The sequence below is a fragment of the Paramisgurnus dabryanus genome, chromosome 1 (assembly GCF_030506205.2).
Source record: "Paramisgurnus dabryanus chromosome 1, PD_genome_1.1, whole genome shotgun sequence".
Taxonomy (NCBI): domain Eukaryota; kingdom Metazoa; phylum Chordata; class Actinopteri; order Cypriniformes; family Cobitidae; genus Paramisgurnus; species Paramisgurnus dabryanus.
In genome coordinates, this window is record NC_133337.1 from 47,265,766 (window position 1) to 47,289,053 (window position 23,288).

Below are 23,288 nucleotides of genomic sequence, written 5' to 3' on the forward strand. Positions count from 1 at the left end.
GATCACCCAGAAAAGATCAGAAGACCCATCAAGCATGCTGTATACCGCCCCAGTGCCCAAAGGCATCCTGTCTAGGTCATAGGGAGGGTCTGTGGGTGGGCTTCTCTTGCCCTTATTAGCCAGCATCACATTAGGAGTGTAAGAGGGTATTTTCTGAGATATGGTGGTCTACCTAAACAAGCTAATCTGATCTCTGATCAGGACACCATCACCAAATCACATCCTACATCTTATGTGCAGGAGGGGCAAAGGTCTTATAATGCTCCAGTTAACTTATTTTGTGCTGACCGTCTCTACACCAACAAAGCAGCCAAACACAGAGAATCCATCTAGATTGTGAGCACAGTAGTACCTAAGGCTTTTAATATGCACTAAATAAAAAATAAATGTATTTTAAAATCACACCCAGGTCATTTCTTGCCTTTCTTTGAGTGCATTGAAATGAATCTGAGATTAAACTCAGTTTAAAATGATGCATAGACTATAGGGAAATAAGATGAAGACGCCAGGGTACAAGTGGCCTAGAAAAGGATTTTCTACATAAGGGGGGCCGCCAAGTCAAGATCACATGACCAGATGATAGGCATCAGTATACACCCCTATTAGTGAGGTCAAGTTGCAGAATAAATTATTCAAGGGTAAAAAACTTGAAAATATGTTTTATCGACAATGGGAATGATAACTAAAAATGCAGATGCTGTCCAAGACTAAGCAATATAAACAACCGACTCTGTGCACATTTTAACATAAGGTTGCCAATTTAAATGTATAAGAGGTCTAAATAAATATCACAAATTAAAAAATTAATTAATGGCTTATTGGTTTTCATGACAGCTAAATTTTATATGCCGTTCAACGATTATTGTCACTAAACTCCATTCAAGAGTTTTGCTTGATTGATTTAACTCGTTTAAGCGACAGTAGGGACAGCAATTGGCAGAAAGGGGTTTTAATGGTTGACATTCCAATTGCATAATATAGTTAGCATAATTGAATTTGCTGGACCTGGCTTGCAGCATCCTTCATGGCCCAGCTGTTACAATGCCTGTCCTAGGGTGGGACAGCCCATCAATCCTGTATACAATCAATTCTTTACACTAAAACTGTACAAATGGTTACAGAGCCCATCACCTAGAAACCACCCAACCCTTCCCAAATCTCATTCCCGTTCCAAACAGGTTCAGTTTATCACAGCTGCCTTGCCTAGATAAGCATATGGTCAATTTGGTGATATGAATAAGTTTAATTAATGACGCATCTGGCAAAGACAAACAGAAGCCGGTCTACCTCACGTAACATCAAATATGTGACTGTATGAATTCATAGAAATGAATAACCACCGTGTAAAACAGTTTTAAATGTATTGATATCAGATTGTGTTGGTTTACACAGCAATGGCACAATGAAGAAGATTTGAAGGTATTACCTGTATGTCTTCCAGAAGCTCCTGTTTGCGTCTCCTGATGTTTTCCAGCTCCTGCTTCTCGTCCGCCGTCAGGTCGTCCGGCACTTTGTTTGGAAACAAACAAAAGCAAAAATTAAGTTCTTGTGTGCACAAACAAGAATTTACGTTTTTCGACCAAACGTTTTACAGACATTCAAGTGGGTACATGGGGGAAAAAAACCTTTTCAGAAGAAAAAATAACAGATGTTAGACTTAAGAAGGGATGGATTAGGGAAATAACATTAGGCAGCAACCGAAAAGGAAAAGAGGAGATGTTGAACGGGAGACAGGGAGCATATCGCTTGAGGCAATGAACTGCCTTTGAGACCCAAACTGACTCTGCAATCAATAACCAGAAAAACACATTAGGTTGTTTATTTGGCCCTCTGATTAAGGGATTGAGCATTGCGCAGAAAGTTGTTTATTTCATCAAATTCTTCTATTTTAGTTCACAGACACTGTCAAGAATTTGCAACGATAGTTAGATGTATTGCAGATCAATAATAATTTGGCTTTTTTGTCAATAAATTGTTTTATGATGCATTCGGATTAATAACACTGATTTGCAGCAATAGTCACACAGGTATTTTCTAGCTATGATACGCCAATGATATTATGTACAAGCAATTTCACATGTTGATGATAGGATGATCGTACTATGGACAAGATCGCCCAAAACAAGATGACGTCAATGCCAAGCCTAAAAAGCCTAAAATGCTTAAAACTAACCAAATGGTGCTGGGAATAGATTTAAAGGGCCCATATTACTCAAAATCCACTTTTACAAGGTGTTCGGACATAAATATGTGTTGGCAGTATGTGAACACAACCACCCTACAATAAAAAAAAAGGAGTGGGTGGAATCTTTTCAATTCTCATTCAACTAAAGCAGTCTTATTAGACATGCTATTTAGATTTTTTGTTAATGTGATGTCACACTAACAAAGCCCCGCCCACAGTCATTGACTGACTGGTTAATTTTACCCAAAGCTTTTCTAAAACTGATTGTTAGCACATTATAGCACTAATGCGGCTAAAGATACTATTGTCCCAGACTGTATTCACAGGAATCACATCTATTTTTAACCGAAAGCAGTAGCTCATTTGCATTTAAAGGTACACACATGAAAACATGACTTTTTTGCTCCAGCCCAAATAGGGGCATTTTGGACATGCTATAGCAAATTATCAGTGCAGTATTTTGAGCTGAAACTTCGCAGACACAGTCTAGGCACACATGGGACTCTTGTAAAAATGGGCATAATTGAAAGTTGCATATTTTTAGTCTCAATTGAAAAGTATTAAATGGGTCATTACTATACTGATATTCTCATTCCAATACTTTTTGTTACATATTTCACAATAACAATATTTTTGGAAAACAGATTGACCACCGTTCAGATATGTGAGAAGTAGAAACGTACTGCAGTAGATCAACACAAAAACAACTTGCCAGAAAACATTTAATATTAAAATAAACTGTTACCAAACCTACCGGCAAACCAAACAAACCCAATCAAAATCTATCGTTCTCATCAACATTTCTGATGTGCTTTGAGAAAATCAAATGCAAGGGAGTCACAAATAATTTAGGACCTTGCATCTATAAACCTCAGATTCAGCTGAAGTGTTTTGTTCGAGAATGCTCAAGTCTGTTCAATACCGGGCTGAGTGCCAACATCCCCAGCAATCCTGCCTGCTTTGGCTGACAGTCAAGAGTTTGCTTTTCAATCTTTGTGCAGTAGATTATAAACACTGATACATTATTATCAGAATTAAAATAACATTCATCATCAACCTTGCATGCATTTGATCTAATGTGTTTTCAGAAGTCAATCGGTCATGCTGGTTTAAAACGACATGCGGTGTGTAATTAATGACACAAAAGTTTTTTTCCTTAAAGACAAAAGGCTTTTAAACTTGACATCTTTGTTAGTCATATGATCAGTTGTCCTTAGAATAAAAACAAAGACACTAAGCCGTATGAAATGATGACTCTCACCTTTCATGTGATCTCATTAAATACTTTCATGGTGGCCAGCGGTACCGCCTGACCTTGCACACGCACCAAAGACCCCACAACTAGTGACCTGTGGTGATCCAGAAAACTAATTGAATCCATGTTCCATTCACAGCCACAAAAAGGTGGGTATCTCCTTTGTAACCATAGCAACAGATCCCAAACCATTAAAGCCCCTGACATCAAGGCACCATTAGCTGATGAAAAACTCACCATTGTAATAAAAACAAATTCTTGCATGTTCATTTAGTCAATATTTTTGGTTTAGTCACCATCTGCACATCCATTGCTTGTCGCCACATCACGATTTCGACACATTTTCCATGAAGCTGTTTTTTTTATCTGAGCCAACTAATTAAATATACAGTATGTGTTTTATGCGATACATCAAAGAGACTGTCCTACTAAATTCATCCTTTACAGATCACAAGCACAGCCATGTTTCGAACAAGTACTCATCGCCATGGAAACGTATTTCAGAAGAACTCCAGCTGGGATGTTTGACAGGCAGGCTGTGAGAAGAAATCCCATCCAAAAAAAACATCCCCCATTTGACAGAAATTGGTACAGCAACCTACAGTAGAAATCTATTAACCTCTTCATACATAACGCAGGGATTCACACTCAGTACACGTGTTCAGAGAGCACAAACCACATGAGAGCAAAAGGTCGCTCAGGAAGGTAGGAGAGAGTGTGGGATTAATGGATTCCCTTTATGCAGGGTAATTTCAAAGAGAGCGAAATGAGATGTTTCAATTAAACATCTTTTATATAGATATATATACTTTAACAGCTAACTGCAGCATCCCATGAGCCTTGTTTGAATTTTAGAAACAGCATTTTACCCAGAATGTACTTAGTTTGAACCATAGACTATAAAAAAATTGCCTCCTTTCATTGTAATAAACTGGACATAATACGTACGACGATGGGCGCTGACAGGTTCCGAATTGTCCTTGAAGCCCGTAGGTGGAGCAATGGTATCAAAACTTCTGCCCAAACGCTTGAACACCCAATTCAACCACACCCCTTCAGAATCTCATTTGACTAAAATAAGCTAAGTTAAATACAAATACAACTAACGACTTAAATATAAAAACACATAATAACTAGAGATGCTCCGATCAGCATTTTTGGGGCCGATCACCGATTTCCAACCACCAAGATCATGATCTGCCGATCGCCGATCACAGAATGGCAGTGGAATGGGAATCTTTTATCTATAATCTAGCAGAGTTGCACCATTTGTAGAAATGAAACTAACTGTAAATTAGGTATATTATTGTTTAAATAGAGAATCAAATAAATAAGCACAACAAATATTTCTTCTTGCAAAGAGAAATGTAATATGCCTTTAAAAAGGTTTATGTCTATTAAAAGTAATTAAAATAAAACAATTCACAACCTTTACTGTATGTATTAAATATACACGCATTCGTATGAAGTACAACAGTTTTTCACTGATGAGCAGAGAGTAATTTCATTGAGAGATGAATTAGGATACTGTAGCTTTAAGATGTGGGAGAGATCGTTCTCGTCACCTGCACTGATGACCGGCTACTGTGTATGCGTGTGGCGAGTGTCCGCAAACAAGAGCAGCTGTGAGGAAAATGGAAGTTTAAACCTTCAAAACTTTAAAACGAATGCAAGTATTAAACTTTCGTCATGAGGATGCAATTATCCGCGATAGATATGTGTTGTATACGCTGTTTGCTAGGGATGTGAAGACGCATCGCGCTGAGGACCGGAGCGCGTCCTCATAGAAAATACGCATATCTCTGTAAAAGCAGAGAGAGAAATCCAAATCTGCATGTCACACATGAGCAACGGGTTACAAAATGCTCGCACTGTGTAAAATGGTCTCTTATTGCAGCCGCATCAGGAACGCTATGATGACAAAAGTAAACAGAAAGATCGGCTCTTGAGATCGGCAAATTTAGCGAGTGCCAATCGTGTCATTTAATGCCGTTATCGGCCGATTACGATCGGCGGCCAATCGATCGGAGCATCCCTAATAATAACTACACTATATATAAAAAATCAGATTCCAGACTGTAAGGTAACCTAAACACTATTTGGCTATTGGCAAAAGAGGGAGGGAGGGGCCAGTCAATTTCTCAACGCAACTTCCTGTTTCAGTGAAAGGCAACGCATCGACCAAAGTTGTACTTCTTTAGTCACTTTGGTGAGTCTTTAAAGTGCATTCAGATTCAGGCCCGTATTGATAATGTAATAAAGACAATATTATCTCCTGGAGCTGATCTTTCAAATATGGTAAGGAGCATCGCATTTCCATTGCACGTTTGAAGTATTTGACCAATTACAATGCACTGAATAGGGGGCCATTCGGAGCACACCGCACTTTCTCAGAACGATGAGGTTTTTTTAAATTTACGAATTTCAGTATGTGAAAAATGTGTTTTTTGAACCATAAACCACTTTTAGGGCTCCAGACTAACTTTTTCACTAGGAGCACAGTGGCCCCCAACTGAAAATTTTAGGGGCGCAACTAGGGCTGGGCGATATGACGAAAAAAAATTATCGATAAAATGTTTTCCATATCAGTCGATATCGATAATTATCATGATAAATAACAAATCTTTATTCCTGTCAAATTTAAAGGCAGATTTTTGCTCCTGAATGAAAATTGTAAAAACCAGACAGTTAATAATGGTTTTAAACTACTTTTTTATTCAGAACATGACAAATACAAATACTAAAATCTTGTTTTAATGTTCAGGCATCTGTATTAAATGTAAATATATTTGTTATGAAATCAACACATTTCTGACACAGAAAGCAGCAGGCTACTGTCACTTTAAGACCCAAGATAGACTGCTTTAAGTTTTAATATACTACTGAGTAACATCCAGCTGTTTATGTTCACTTAAACAAGAAAGAAAACTTAGTTCAGTGATCACGCGTGTGTTATACATATACGAGCTGTACACTGATAAATGGATGTCAAGAGCGTCACGTTGCTGTGGGAGCGCACATACGCATACAGTATATTCACTGCAGTGGTGGATCTGCTGTTTTTCCTCAGTTTCCTGAATTTGTGAATGTCCTGTAAAAATACTTTTAAAGCTGTGCGGTTGTGTGCGTGCGCTGAAAGAAAGTACAGAATACTGCACCTATTGTGTCTGCTGTGTTAGACGAACCCTGTTTGCGCGTCCAACATTACACACAAGAAAATGTTTCCGCGCATTTGGATTCCGTGATTCCGTCCGCGTTATCCGCATCGCGAAAATCATAGGGCTCTACTAATAAATGAATAACTTGCCTCATCCTCCACTCCTTCAAGTCGAACTGACAGTCTGATTGTAAACCAAGAGCGCGTGCCGCATCCGGAAGTGCTCACGCAAGTTACGCAACATTACGCACAGTGCGTAAACATTATCGATCCCTTATCGAACTGCCCTTATCGTTTTATCGAAAAAGTTTATATCGGTAAAATTATCGTTATCGAATTATCGCCCAGCACTAGGCGCAACCAGAAAATTTAGGGGCACACACTGTAAATCAACATGCTATCCAAATATTCACATTTCTACTAATTTCCACTGTATAACTAATAAATACTTTAATGATAGATGCAGAAAGTACAATGTGCTGTTTTTAAATTCAGTGTCACATCACAATCGTCGCACATGTGCAACTGGATGTAAAATTCAGTGGCACACTCTCATATTTTGGTGGCAAAATGCCCCCATTTGGTGGCAGTCTGGAGCCCTGACTTTGCATTACACCAAATACACCAAATAAAGTTCTTTAAAGGGGACAGAGAATGAAAAATCATTTTTACCTTGTCTTTGTTGAATAATGGTAGTCTACCCGCATTCATGAACATACAAAAAGTGCTAGACATGCTAAACATCTCAGTCTCATAGAAATTCCTCTTTAAGAAATGTCAGCCAGAAAACGGGCCAATCTGAAAAACTGAAGTTTATGACATCACAGGCATCTAACTGCCCCTCCACTTTAAAATAATTGGCTACATTTTTTGAGTGGCAGCAAAGTCAGCCAATCAGTAATGAGATTGCAAGTTAAGCCAGTAGGGGGAGCCAAATAGGTGCAAAACCACTTGTTTAAAATCCCCCACCCTAATATAGCTATCTGAGAGAGGTTTTTAGGAAGCTTCTAAGCCATTACAGACCCAAACAAAATTTTTTTTGTCTTTATGTCACATCACAGAACAAGGATAAATACTCTGTTCAATCATTCTATGTCACCTTTAAAGCAACGTAATAGGGCCCTTTAATAACTATTTTGATCAAACATAGGTCCTCTGACTCCCTGAAGGAGGAAAGGGTTAAATGTGACTCCACACCATAATTTCACATGCTAAATAATGTGAATCAACAAGACCATTTCATGAATGGCATAGGACAACCGAATGCCTCACACATTACTTGAGCAGACAACACTAAACACTACAGTTTAATGGCCAACTAACAAAAATGCTGCTTACAGCAAAGATCTTAAACCTTGGTAAAATCTTTAAATCTAAAGATGCTTTGTTTTCAAGTTATCATTTAAAAGCAACAGCCAGCACCCTATAGCAGCAGGGAAAAACCCTGGAGCAACTGAAAGGTTAAACAGTGATGAGGGTCTCAATAACTTTCCTGTTTGGCTCTTCCACTGATTTAATATCCAACCCTTCATAAAAGAGGAAGAAAAGCACATTATATGACAGCCTGAAGCCCAGATCTAAACCACAGATAGTCATTGTGTGTAGATTGGTAAGCCACTTTTAGAAACAAGATCTCTGGTAGAGAACTGTTTTAGCAATGCAAAGATCAGAAGTTCAATTCCTTAAGGAACTCCCATATAAAATACAGATAGACTGAATGCACTGTACAAAAGCTTTGGCAAATGCATAAATGTAAATGTACTGTGAGGTCTGTTGCATGATCTGCACATGTTCAGACAGGTAATAGCTAAATCCCTTTTCACGTCTTTAATAAGTGCTTATCCTAAAATTGCATTAGCATCTCATTAACACATTTCTAATGAATCATTAGAGGACAAAATCTTCACTTCATATTAATGTGCTAAAAGGAAACAAGCTCATACAGAGTCATTTACAGATTCTGGGTAATTCATTTGGATTAAAATTTGCAAAAAGTCAGTACACAAAGTACACAACCGAACAAAATCATTGGATGTATTCAAATTATAAGTAATTAAAGCTGCAAGCAGCATTTACCGGGTTTCAAGCATTAAAGCACGTCAGAGACGTCAGACGTCGTCAACCAGGCTGATACACCACATCACATCCAGAAAAACGAAAGAGATGGTCAGAAATGGTTAAGTAATAATTCTGGCTTGAGTTATGTGACAAATAATAAGAGTTTTGTATGCTCTATATAATAATAAGTTGCTGAGGCTTACTTTTAATAAGTAACCTGGTTAGTTCATGTCATGAATCATTTGTGCAACACATCTGACAGCATAACGTTTTGTGAACCTGATGAAATGTAATGCTTAGCAAGGAGGCTTCAATTATGAAGCATGAGGTATTATGTATTTGACTGACAGTGAAGTATATTATGTAAGTGAATGGTTTCAAGATCAGAGTGAAGTGAATTCTTCTGGAAATGTGATCACAAGCTGCAGAAACTCTTGGCAAGCTAATGATTGTGCATCACCCTGCAGTTCTTACTCAACAAAACATGGGGCTGTCAGAACCCAGAAGGTTTGTTAGATAATAAATTGCACCAAAAACTGCTTTGGTGCCCGTTGTCACTGACTTGTAGAGGTTCTCAAACTGGGGGCCGCGGAGTATGTCATACATTTTCTTTGGGGGGCCGCATAGGGATGCACCATACCCAAGGGAGGGCGCACGCCAATAAAGTTTGGGAACCACTGTTCTACAGCATTCAAATGTGAAGTAACAGATATTTTATGATAGACCATAGTATTGTTTATCGGCACAAACCAAATGTAAACCTCCCCCAAGGTATAGCCCATTTTTTACATGTATGCGAGGAACCATGTACAGTGTGCTTTGGGTCACGAGAGGTATTGCAATTTGTCGCAATGTGCATGCGTCAAACATCAATAGTCAGTGTTGGGGAAAGTTACTTTTAAAAGTAATGCATTGCAATATTAAGTTACTCCCCCAAAAAGTAACTAATTGCCTTACTTAGTTACTTTTCATGGTAAGTAATACTTATGTTACTTTTGCGTTACTTTTTCTTACATACTTTTCTTAAGAGGTTTGATCTCTTTCAGGCCTTGCAGGTGTTTTTTTATGAATGAGAAGTTCTACATTCAGAAATTGCATTTTTCCATCGCAAAAATGTCGAGCTCTGGCCTGCCATCTTGGTTTCTGACTCAAATTGTTCCCGCTCAGGCGCGCACGCATAGCGTGCATGATTCGACGTGACTATGATCATTATTTTTTATCATCAAATTAATTAAACTAAAAACTTGCATTACTTTTTTATAAAAGTAAATCAAATATTAATGTGTACATTTATAAATTAATGCATTACTTCAGAAAAGTAATATTATTACATAATGTACGTTACTTGTAATTAGGGCTGGGTAAAAACATCGATTTTTCGATTAATCGTTTTTTTTTATACGTGGTCAATTCAGAATCGATTTTTTTTTTCATATTTTTTCCTGCAAACAATGAATGTAAGATTAACGTTAATCAAATTACTAGTCTTCTTCATTAGATGTCGCACTCTTTTTTGCCTTGCGCGATGTTACCAAGGAGCCTGTCATTCTTTCATTCAGTGCTTAAAATGGCGGTTTTAGGTGCTTCGTCGACGTTGATGCCACCTTAACATAAAAATGTAAGAGGTATGGAAGCATCCCGAGAACCAGAATCGAAATTGAATCGAGAATCGGAATCTAATCGATTTGATAGCTTGTGAATCGAAATTGAATCGATCTGGAACATCTGAATCGATACCCAGCCCTACTTGTAATGCGTTACCCCAACACTGTCAATAGTGTTCGACTGTGCACGTATGCATAAAAAACAGACTCACGTATTTTCCGGACTATAAGTCACACTTTTTCATAGTTTGGCTGGTCCTGACGCATTTTTGAATGATGCGACTTATACTAAGTCAAATAATTCAAAACAAATCAAGTACACCTCATCAACAAGCAAGCCACACAAGTTTAATACAAGCACTGAAGTTATGAATCAGCCAAACTGAAGAGATTGAATTTTTGTTTCTTCAAGATCAAAAAATAAATAACATAGCGGGAAGCCAATGCAAACATTTTTTAATATTCCAAGAATTCTGACACACAGCTTGAGCCAGGATGCCATGTCAAACATCTCCCTACTGACCAGGTCAATTCAGCACACTCACTAAATACCAGACATGTCACTCCAGCAAAGACACACGACGGGGGAAGAGGAATGTGCTGTCATTAATCACAACACTGACTGCGTGCTGTTTTAGCACATGAGCAATTGATCATCTGTAAGAGCCAAAAAGCATTAATTTACAATGCTGAAGTTTTTTGAGAAAACTCTGAACACACTTTTTTTTCTACCCAATTTCACAACTTTGTCTACCCAATATTTGTACATGCTTTGTATTTTATGTCAACAGCAAATATTATATGTTTCATATTTGTTTACCTTGTACATTTCCTTATGTTTTTTTATGTATAATTGTAAAACTAAAACTTTTGTTGTACGGCTGTGCAATGACAATAAAAGTGTATCATGCTCCTGTAAATATGTGCTCTTGTATAGCTTAGAGGAACAGCATTGCATTAGTGGCACAAAAGATCAAGGGATCAAACCCAGAGAACATATACTTTTAAAAGTGTATACCTTGTAATGCACTGGATAAAAAGCATTTGCAAATGCATACATGTAAGTGTATTTTAATAATCTTTTCTCTAGTCTAGTCTGATCTGGTCTAGTCTATTGATAGAAGTCCATTAAAATCTCCCACTGTTAAAGTCCATTATAATCACGTCTCCCATGTACTTCTCACAATTTCTGTCATTTTGTACATTTTGTTGCTTATGTAGAGCATTTTAATTAAGTTATAATGCCGTCTTATAAGGTAGCTGCCCATAAAGGCAGTAGAGAGCAAGGCAGCTTAGCATGTTTAAAAACAAAACCAAAGCGCTCCATACTGTACGTTGTGTATACGAACAAAGCAACAAAAACATTAAGAAAAGAACAACAAGGATCTTGAACCTAAAGGTCATTTGAAATAAGATCACTCAACACAGTTTCCTTTCTCGACACTTCTCTGCAAACATACAGATAAGGAACCAGTGGCAGAACAGTAGCCCCATATCAGAATAACAGTCTAATCGAGTAATTCCAGAAACATACACAAAGCTTCCTACTAAACAGACAACATGTGTTTCGGCTGGTTCTGATGTCATACTGTCACGAATACATACATCTAGTTTCCTGATGTCATACTAACTCTCCCATAGGAAAGAAAGGTCTCCCATAGGCCTGCAACAAAAACTAATATTGTAATCATTGTGTTGGTCAAAGTGCACACAATTTATATTCACATTTATGCATTTGGCAGACACTTTTATCTAAAGCAACTTGCTGTATAAGTGCATTCAACATAAACATTTTATCATTATAGTGTGTTCCCTGTGAATCAAACCCACACCCTTTAGGCTGCTAAGCTAACACAATGCTTAAACAACTGAGCTACAGAAATACAGGAGCATGCACTAATATATTCAAAAAATAACCAAGTGATAAATACATATCAAACTAATGCACAAAGGCATCTAAAGTACCTCTGTAATCCCCTACCGGCAAATGACAAGACAGTACTCTCTATGCCTCCACGATTCCGCGTTTTTGATCCATTTATCCGGATAAATGTGATGCCTTTCTGTGGCAGAAAACAAGCCAAACTCTTAAGATCTCAGTTATCTCTTGCTCTCCATGTGTAGGTTGGTAATGATGCTACAGGAAGATGAGACGGCAAGTTTAAAAAAAATATATATATATAAATAAAAATAGGATGACGAATAAGTGTCAGATTGAATACGGGATACGAGTCCAATCTACAAACAGCTGAGCGACTGCTTTTCTGTCCTCACAAACTGTCCTGTATGTTGAAATGACCCCCTTCTCTTCTCCTCTTTATCTCTCTCCTCTTGTCTCCTCCCCCGGCACACAAATTGATTTCTGTTCACGCAAGACCTCCACCTTGTGGCTGTACAGAATTTTGCCCCTTGTGTTATTATTTTATAGTGATTGAACAATATAGATTTAATAGGACTAATGTATTTAAATATTACAAAATACACTTTTGATAAAAATGCAGAAATCGTGGAAAATGATTGAACAATAGGATTACAAACAGCAAGAGAATGAGTACACAGAAACAAGCGACTCTTTCTTTCTCTGATCTGCTTTTGTCTCATTCCGGTTTTATACACAAAAAGAGCCAGTGAGCAAACATACCTCTCCCAACGGGATGCATTTACAATCAGGTGTGTTTTTGTTGGAGCTCTATCCAGTCTGGTTGTCCCTCCACACAGAAGGAAAACAAAGTGGTTCACATATAGAGATGCAAACAGAGTAATAATAGCCTTGGCTTGTCCTGTTCTCTATTGTAAATGTCTGCCGCCCATGACTGAGAAAGGTACATTCAGACAGATGTATGCTTGGTACTCTGGACAGATAATAAAGCTGATCTACATGTAAGAAAACTGTGAGAAAATGTTTTAGCCATACCCAACTTCAGCTTAAACAGATACTTGAGCAATCGAAAATCAGCTCATAATAAGGGTTTGCTTAATCTGGACTGGAGCACTTGATTTGGGATTTCACCAAGTAAAGCCACTGCTGACCTGAATATCTAGGGAAAGTAAAGTGCAGACGGTACAAAGATTGTTCTTAAAAACCCATTTCCAAATGTCATTAATCACAATGAAATTCAAACTTGGGTGTTATCATTAAACTTCACGATGTGTCCATTTTGAAAGTCTAAATCCCTACTATCTCTCCAAGTAGAATATTTTTTAATACACCTGCCGAAAAAATTAATCGACCACTTCTGTTTTGCCTTTTATAATCATGTCTACATGTATCCTATTGTTATCATTTCAGTCCAGTGTCGGTTGATATCACACAGCGAACCTCAAGAGAGACATAAAGTCCAACACAACATCAATATACAAGACTGAGAACTAGGGATGCTTAACGATTAATCACGATTAATCGATAGCAGAATAAAAGTTTTTGTTTACATCATATATATGTGTGAACTGTATATAATAACTTTGTATAAATAAATGCACACACATGCATGTATATATTTAAGAAATGTTTACATGTGTATATACATTTGTATATTTATTTATAATTTATATTATATTTTTTCTTATAATTATACATGCATGTGTGAATATTTATATATACATAATTATTATACACAGTTCACACACACACATATATGATGTTAACAAAAACTTTTATTCTGCTATCGATTAATCGCGATTAATTGTTAAGCCTCCCTGCTGAGAACATTAAAAAAGGACACGTGAAAGATGTGATTAAAAATCAGAGTTATTACGTTAAATATTCACTTTTTAATTGTTCCTAAAATAAATGTTTAAACATTAGCAATGATTGTTAAAATAAAATGAATTTGAACTTGTTTTCTTTAAATTGAAGCCTATTCAAAATCTGAATCTTTTTTGTTATTTTGAACATTCTGTTCCAATTTCAATTTTTAGTAAATTAATGCAAATAAAAACATTTCTATTAGGAATTTGGCTGAAATGTGTTTTGGTAGTTGATAGAATGAACCACAAAAATTATAATTTTTACTTAAACGCATACCTATAAATACTAATAGTACATTTAGATGAACTGAAAACAAAATAGTCTTGAAATAGTCTCTTAATGTTTCCTGCAGCTGTATATTTTACCTTTAAAGATGTAACTTTTAAAGGTACTACCCTTGAATACTGATTAAAAATAAAGTCTAATCTCTATTTGTCCAAGCCTAAAAAATCTACCTTAACATATTCCACTTAAAAAGTTTTTTTCTTGCTCAAAATGACCTATTTGGTTTGTTTGTTCCATTAGAAACAATGACATTCCTTGTTCATCTAAAGAGGGGAACCACCAGGTTTAATGTGTAATGTTATGGCGCTTTTCCATTTCCATTGTAGATCAATGGTTGGTCTGAGAGAATCGTCACTACCAGCATCATCACTATAATGTAAAAGATTAGCTTTACCTTCATGCTAGCTTGCGCTGTCTCAAGTAAACCTGTTGTCATCTGTGCTTTGTTGTAAGTTCCCAAACTCCCTTTTAGCAATGAAAACATCCACAGGTTTTGAATCAGGAACACCATAACAGTTTTTTTCCAGACTTGCAGTTTGTGGCGGCACATTCGTGACACACACGTCCACATGCTTGAATGCAACTTAAATGAGGCTCAGCGGAGCGCGTCGACCAACAGCGCGTCGGATGTTTGTACAGAAACTGTCATGTGAGACAGAGGTAGTGATAAACACGATGTGTAAACATCTATTTGTGGTGGTCAATTTTAATTTTGTGGTGGACTGAGAAATAAATGAATGTATGGGAATGCACAACAACACTCTAACTTGTATGATGTCACAGCAGTAGGCACAGCAAATATATAGACACGACACCACCCACTTCGAAGTGTTACTAAACTCGATGGAAAAGCTAACTAAGCCAAAGTGAGATGAGATGAGCTGACCTGACCCAAACCGTGGGGTACTATGCAATGGAAAAGGGCCATTGGTGACTTTAGTGAGGTAAAAAATGTCACCATGCATCGTTTTTCTGTTATTCTAGGTTGATACTATCATATTTAGAAAGGTGGTACTCGAAATGTTTTAAACAGTCATTGGTGGGCCGTAAGTTGCAAAAGGTCCCTGTTCTAAGCAACTTTGTTACTTTTCACCTGTTGTAAGATTTAAAAAAATGACCAACACGGAACAGTTAATCTGTAACAAATGTACAAAACAGAGAGCCTTATTTAACACCAGTGCCATTTAATTTAAACAGATATTTAATCCAATTTTACCTCAATCGTTCCTAAAAAAAAAAAGTTCAGATCAGCATCTGCAGGATCTTCTCATGACAGAAGTCCGATCAATCTTAATTGTTTTCATTTGTGTAATACAAGGTCTGTCACAACAAAGTTAAGACACAAATGACACTACGTTGGTTATTATGGGAGCCTTTCAGTTTAATCGCCTCGCGTGGACTGAAAATCGCGACGCGTGGACCTGTTGCTCGCTTATCCAATACGTTTCCGTTAACGTGTAACTAACCGATCGTTGAAACGTAATTCCAAAATACTAGCAATACGTAAACTGACATCTATACAACATTACAGACACTATTATAGGCGAAAGGTTTATCTGAAAACTTCAAATATTCACTCACCGTGTCCATCTTCTGAATTCAGCACCATGGTCACGCGAGCAAATACCCGATCTCTCGTGGCGGCCACTAAAGTTCAGCTGGGTCAAAAAACACTCACACTTTAAACTTAAGTCTCTTTAATCTTGCTTAATCGAAACCAAAAACTTAATTTAACCAAAAGTATTTGAAAATATTCGCATTAGCAGCAGAGAGAGACCGGATGTTACATTGAAGAGTGAAGACCTCATGCTCTACAGACGGGGGCGTGGCCTGATGATGACGAGTAGCCAATCAGCGCAATGTTGTTTATTCGGGTTTTTGGTGTGCGTGCTATGACACACACACACAAAATTTGTATAAGTTGTTAACGGGGACTCCCCATTGACATAATGCTTTTATACTTTTATCCAAAGTAACTTTTAGAGCATTACAAGGTAATCAGTGAGTATGTTGTTTCTATTTTTCAGCTTGTTTGGGCGGCTGTAAGTGCTTGCAGGGAGAAGCAGAAACAGCTGTAGCCTACCCATGTCTTATAATATCTCAGAAATGCACAGTGAACAGCAGTTAAAAACATCCACTTATGTGGCTTGTTTGATCCTTTTGGTAGCTCTCATTCAGGGTTCTGCCAGCTTGAAGACATTGGAAGAAGTATTGGAAAAGCACAGCACAAACCCCATCGTTTTTTAACATTATAACTAACAATAAAATCCTACTCTGTTTTATATCTAACTATATTTTCATATTAGTGTGCCCCTTGAATTGCAAGTGTTGCTTTCATATCAATACTACATTTCTTGACCAACAGAAATAACTAGAAAGAACTTTTATGCAATGCTTTAAGCTGGCAAAAAAAAAAAACACATACAACCCTAGGATGTTCAATGAGACATTAAATTATATAGCCTTCCAGCTATTCCTATTAGTAGAGGCTTATGTTCTCTTCTTGTCCTCAATAGAATAGTGCTTAGATCTAACCATGACCAATTGGTGATTATCCTCAGGACAGGTTAAAAGAGCACTATGTGAAAGACGTCTTTGTTTGTCTGTTAACTGACTCATTAAGAAAGCTAAGGAACAAATCTGAAAACAACTTGAAACAGTAAAGAGCTAACAGATGTACATCCATGTTTTCATATGCGTAAATTTAAGTTGCTTATTAGACAAAGTGTGCTAGAAGCAACTGGGGTTGTGACAATTATTGTATTTTTTGATGTGCTATGGGAAACTGTGCATTTCTCACAAACATCTTTTTCGGTTTCTAGGATGAAGAAATCTCATGCAAAAACAAAACTGTGTATGTTTTTCTATGCCAGTAACCACCGAGAAGAAAATGTGGACAGCAAAACAACAGATGTTCCCAGATGACTGTATAGCCTGGTATTTAGCAGTAAAAAGAACGCTGAGTTAGAGATGTGTGTGGAGCCAAAGAAATGTCATAGTACAGACTCTTCTCTTACACATAAAACAATAAAAACAGCTTTAACCAAAGAATTTTTGGTAATAAAATAATAATTTAGTTTTTTATGTTACATTTATGAAAAGCTTGTGTGGACTCTTTTTTGCAACAGGACAAAACACACAGCAATCCTCATTATTTCTGTGTATTGATATCTAACGATAGATTGACATTTCTTAGTAAACATGATGTATAAAATCCAGATGGTGATTTAGTACACTGTTAGAAATAATGGTCTTAAAATGTTCCCTTGCTGTTACCCTTTCAAAAAGTGCACATTTGCACCTAAACAGTAAATATTAGGTACATATTGCTACCAAAGTGAGCCTATACTGGTACCACACGTATAAATATCTGTTCCCTAAATGTTACATATTAGGAACTTTAAAGGGACACTGCACTTCTTTTGAAAATATGCTCATTTTCCAGCTCCCCTAGAGTTAAACATTTGATTATTACAGTTTTGAAATCCATTCAGCCGATCTCCGGGTCTGGCGCTACCACTTTTAGCATAGCTTAGCATAATCCATTGAATCTGATTAGACCATTAGCATCGCGCTAAATAATAACCAAAGAGTTTCAATATTTTTCCTATTTAAAACTTGATTCGTCTGCAGTTACATTGTGTACTAAAACCGGCAGAAAATTAAAAGTTGCGATTTTTTTTAGGCAGATATGGCTATGAACTATATTTTCATTCTGGCGTAATAATCAAGGATTTTGCTGCGGTAACATAGCTGCAGCAGGCGTATTGATATTATGCACTGCCTGAAAATAGTTGAGCTGTTTTTAAAATATACACCTGAGTTTTTCTGTAGCTTGTTAATCAAGATCTATTCACAAGCAAGCACTTGAGGTACCAATCTGCCATTACACTCACTTGTGTTTGCTTTACCTATGACGCAACTTAACATGAATAAAAAACAGCACATTTCACCTCTGTCAGCCTCTCCGCTGCAGGTCTGGGACACTTTAGTGTGATTACTTTACAATGCTCAAGTGTTGTTATATAAGATGTTGGGTTTGGCAATGTCTTTTTGTCTTGTTCGACAATATATGTAACATAAAAGTTAGAAAATGTACAGAATATTAAACATTTTGATACGCTTGAACATGTCTTGTTAATTTTCTGCTGTTGTCATGGCGATAAGTGCTTATTAAAGATGACCAATACCATAATCTTGCACAAAAACACTCACAAAGGTCATAAAATCCATTGAATAAAACAGCCACATTGAATAGAAGTCGAACAAAGGGTTTATTGCGTGAATATAACTCTTTGTTTCCATCGCAACAACAAAATTTTATTTCAGTAAGAATCTCAGAATTCTGTTCTTTTCTTTTAACTACCATTAAGGTAATTTGCACCAGGGTGTAAAAGGTCCATTATGCTGGCTTTGTTATCTCTCACTAACGTCCTATGTAAAACTCCTATTACCTCAAATACCATTAACTTAAGTTGCCATTACTCTATTTTTGTATCTATTTATGTATTTATTTAGTATTATGTGACCCTGGACCACAAAAACAGTCATAAGGGTCATCTTTGAAATGTATTTATCATCCGAAAGTTGGATAAATAAGCTTTCCACTGATGTATGGTTTGATAAGGACAATATTTGGCCGAGATACAAGAACTATTTGAGAATCTGGAATCTGAGGGTGCAAAATAATCAAAATATTAAGAAAAATCGCCTTTAAAATTGTTCAAATGAAGTCCTTAGCAACACATACAGTATTACTTATGCTAAATAATTTTTTTAAATATATTTTTACGGTAGCAAACTTACAAAATGTCTTCACCGAACATGATTTTTACTTAATATCCTAATGTTTTTTGGCATAAAAAAGAAATAATTTTGACCCATGCTATGTATTGTTGGCTATTGCTACAAATATTCCCGTGCAACTTATGACTGGTTTTGTGGTCCAGGGTCACATATTGCTAATAATTAATACATATATAAATGTAATAGGTCACTGTTTCAGTGCTGGAGGTATTTATTGATAATATTACTAAAACTACCCATGCCACTGGTGCAGACAAGAATGAACTGCTTAAAGAAAATCTAGCTATTAGCTATTAAACACAATATTGACTATCCAAATAAATAATAATAATAATAAAGAATGCCGTGTTGGAATGTTAATAAACTGTTCGAACAACATCTCATACTATTCACCTTAAGAAACCGTGAAAGACAATTCACAAAATCACATCCCCTACTTTTGTTAAGTTGATACAACAAACACAAATGCAGGCTTTATACTCATATACAAAAGACTTATTGACATGACATACTGTACGCATGGCCACGAGTCACATGAGGACATTACACTTAAAGCCAAACAGATGTCATATTGCATGAAAACTTTTCTGGAAAACCAAAACTAAAGTTTGGAGAATGAGAATGTATTATACATTTATTTAAGACGCTCAATATGAACAATGCTTTAGCCAAACTTAGATGTATAAAACATACTTTGGTGTACAGCAAAACATGTAGCTGCATATTCAATCCACCAGGAGGAGCTGTAATTATGATTAACACAAACCCAATGAATAGTCATGTTTTTGATCCCAGGGAACATAAATTTACAGTATAAGTTAAATGCATTTGATAAAATTGTCAGCCAAATGCATGAAATATAAAAGGTGGTTGTTTACATTTAAATACAGGAAAACCTGAAAACTGTCACTGCATTATTAAATAATGACTATTACTACATCCAGCATTTTTATAAAGACTATCAGGCCTTCATTACCCACTATTTAAGTTATTTATGCCTAAACGATTGAGAGAGAATCAGGGAAGAGATGTAGAAGAAAGTGCAGTTTATTCACAACAGAACCCAGAATAGAAGCAGTAATATTTTCTCTCTATGCACCAAAAACTTGCTAACAGAAACTTTCTCTTTTACAGATCCAAGCGCTGAGCTTTAGACATGCTGTTGAAGAAATAAGCATTCATGATAAAACATTAACAATCACAAAAATATCACAAAAACCAACCCTGTGGTAACATTAGTGCGCATGCTGTGCAATTGTACAAAGGCCTCACATTTCCAGCACATCAGGAACATTTTCTGTTTTTCTGAAATACTTTGTTGCCTCCTGTACTTTCCTATATCTAAAATAAGTGGCAACAAAGAAAGCCATTGCATGCAATGACAGAAATGTCATTATGTATTGTAAAAATTCATACACAGGTTGGGAAAGGGGCAATGTATCTCCAATTTCACCTAACTTGCATGTTTTTGGCCTGTGGGAGAAAACCGGAGTATCCGAAGTAAACCCACGCTGACACAGGGAGAACTTGCAAACTCCACACAGAAAGGCCACCTGCCCTAGCCGGGGGTTGAACCGGGGACCTTCTTGCTGTGAGGCAACAGTGATTTATTATATTTAATAAAAATGTGTATTATATTTTAAATAAAAGATATCAAATTTATTTTTCATTTGCTGAAAATAACTGACAACTTGTTGTTAAATAACAGATTTTTACCTTTTTGAAATCTATTTAGCAGATCTCTAGGTCTGGAGGTACCACTTGTAGCATAGCTAAGCATAATCCATTGAATCTTATTTGACCATTAGCATCGTGCTCAAAAATGACCAAAGAGTTTCAATATTTTTCCTATTTATTTTAAAACTTGACTCTTCTGTAGTTACATCTTGTACTAAAACTGACAGAAAATTAAAAGTTGTGATTTTCTAGGCAGATATTCTGGTGTAAAAAACAAGGACTTTGCTGCCTTACCATGGCTGCAGTAGGCGCAATGATATTATGCAGCCCCCGAAAATAGTCCCCTTGGTAACTTTCAAAAGCAGGGGACTATTTTTGGGCACTGCATAATATCATTATCCTAGAAAAGGGCAACTTTTAATTTTCCGTCAGTCTTAGTACACGATGTAACTACAGAAGAGTCCAGTTTTAAATAAAAAAATGTCATTTTTAAGGTGATGCTAATGGTCTAATCAGATTCAATGGATTATGCTAAGCTATGCTAAGTGGTACCACCAGACCAAAAAATTGTCTGAATGGATTCCAAAATGGTAAAAATCAAATGTTTAACTTCAGAGGAGCTGGAGAATGAGCCTATTTTCAAAAAAAGTGGAGTGTCCCTTTAACCTTCGGTTTCTGTTGCTTTACTGAACTCTGGAACAAATACATGTTGTCTTTGATATAAAAGTACATATTATTTAAACTATCCACTTGCTCTGAAACTCACATAACTGAGCAGAGAAGAGAAATGAAATGACCTCAGACTCCTCTAACCTCAGCAGAAAAAGTTAAAATAGACAAGACTCCTCTGATTTTGTATTCTGATTGTGTGTGCAGACCAGCGTGAGCCAGTCCTAACACACACAGGGTCTTCTGTTTAAGGCAAAGCAGATGTGAGACTATCGCAATCTTTAGCAAACCAGCCCTCAATACATTTAAATACCATTTCTACCTTGTGCCCTCTCAGGATCACTCTACTTATAGCAATGGTTGCTATTAAAAATATCTGACCACTGAATGCATTTTCCAGAATCATACATTCTACTGAGGTTCCTAATAATTAAAGCTTTTCTTTTGATTGTTTCATGAGTAATGACTCAGCGTCTGATTCCATTAAGCTGCGTCCTTTTTCAACTAGCTGCCTTTATATTACAAAGCACCAGGGCCGACCAAACAACTTATCTTTTAAAGGCTGTGCTTAAATGCCAACTGAGACAACCATTAGAGCATTACATTAAAACTCCACACGATACAAGACTTGAGGTCAGTTCACATTGCTGTTGCTAAAAGCACCAAGATGACATTTTAAATATTTCTACGTGGAGGAAGTTCAGGGGCAGAAAATCAGATCTGACCCTTTACTGGAGGTGCTACTACAAAGCAACCATTGCTAAGACTGTGGGTGCAGAATAAAGGTCTCTATATTTCATATAAAGCAGATAAATCCCACTCACAAACCACTCAAAAAAAGAGTGCCCACTACTGTCAATACACTGTACTCTGATTAAGAAAGAGTTAAACTATGACACAGAGTGGATTTAAAAGTACACATCCAAAATAGAAAGTCAACATTCAGCCAATACCCAATTACAACACTGTTACCCAGATGGTTATAAATCATGTCGTAAAGATAACAACGTGAGTGATTGATTAATCTCTTTCTGTGCACACAGAGTTTGTATGGGGAGAAAAATTTAGTATATTTGTCTTTAAAGCAACACTAAAGAGTATTTGCTCTTTGCTCCCCCTACAGATTGGAAGCTGAATTGTCCATTACCACTGTCGTAAATAATTTAGCCTACTGCAGCAAAGCTGGCTCTGATTGGATTCTAGGTCTGCCGTAAAGCAAGTTTTTGTAGTTTTCACTCAAACTACAGGACCGCGACCCGGCGGTTGGAGACTTCTTTAGTGCGGTTTAGGCCGATAGAGGGCTGCAAAGCGAATGTGAAAGTGCCGTTCACCCTGTTTCGAGTGGATGAACGACTGAAACTTTTTTGGAAACTTCATTTTAAGGTAAAAAAAACTCTTTGGTGTTGCTTTAACTAATTGCGTACTTACATAAGAATAAAACCTACAATACCTTTTAATACATTGCACCTATTGCATACAAACGAGTTGGGTATGTTTGGGTTAGGGATAGGTTCGAGAGTTTAATTATATGCAGATACGTCCCCCACGACACACCCCATTGATCAGTTCAGAAAAGACCATTTAGGGAAGTCGGGTCACTAGACAGCCATTTTTGTAACTCCTTAGGAGAGTTATTTCCAGTAGCGCCTCTATAGACTATGGGTCCAGATTGAGGGGGCGGGCTGAATCCAAATCTAGGGGTGGAACTGGATCTCCTCCAGCTGCATTTTGATTAGTCGGCAGTTTTACCACAAGACACGTCATACTCACAATGTTCCTACCATTTCCGCATTAAAGGCGGGGTGCACAATCTCTGAAAGTCAATGTTAATGTAAGCCTATAGG

At 36.8% G+C, this 23,288-nt stretch overlaps 1 protein-coding gene across 5 annotated transcripts in view; it reads right to left on the reverse strand.

The window, feature by feature from the left end:
- cyth1b (cytohesin 1b) overlaps positions 1 to 23,288 on the reverse strand; it is a 69,082-nt gene that overhangs the window by 18,680 nt on the left and 27,114 nt on the right. For 2 of the 5 annotated variants that reach the window (XM_065262553.2, XM_065262552.2), the window contains exon 2: positions 1,427 to 1,509. In XM_065262553.2, coding sequence (XP_065118625.1) covers positions 1,427 to 1,509 — 83 coding nt within the window. Of the gene's footprint in view, positions 1 to 1,426; positions 1,510 to 12,224; positions 12,524 to 15,873; positions 16,109 to 23,288 lie in introns of those variants that run through there. The other 3 variants (XM_065262554.2, XM_065262556.2, XM_065262555.2) reach the window with 3 other exon arrangements.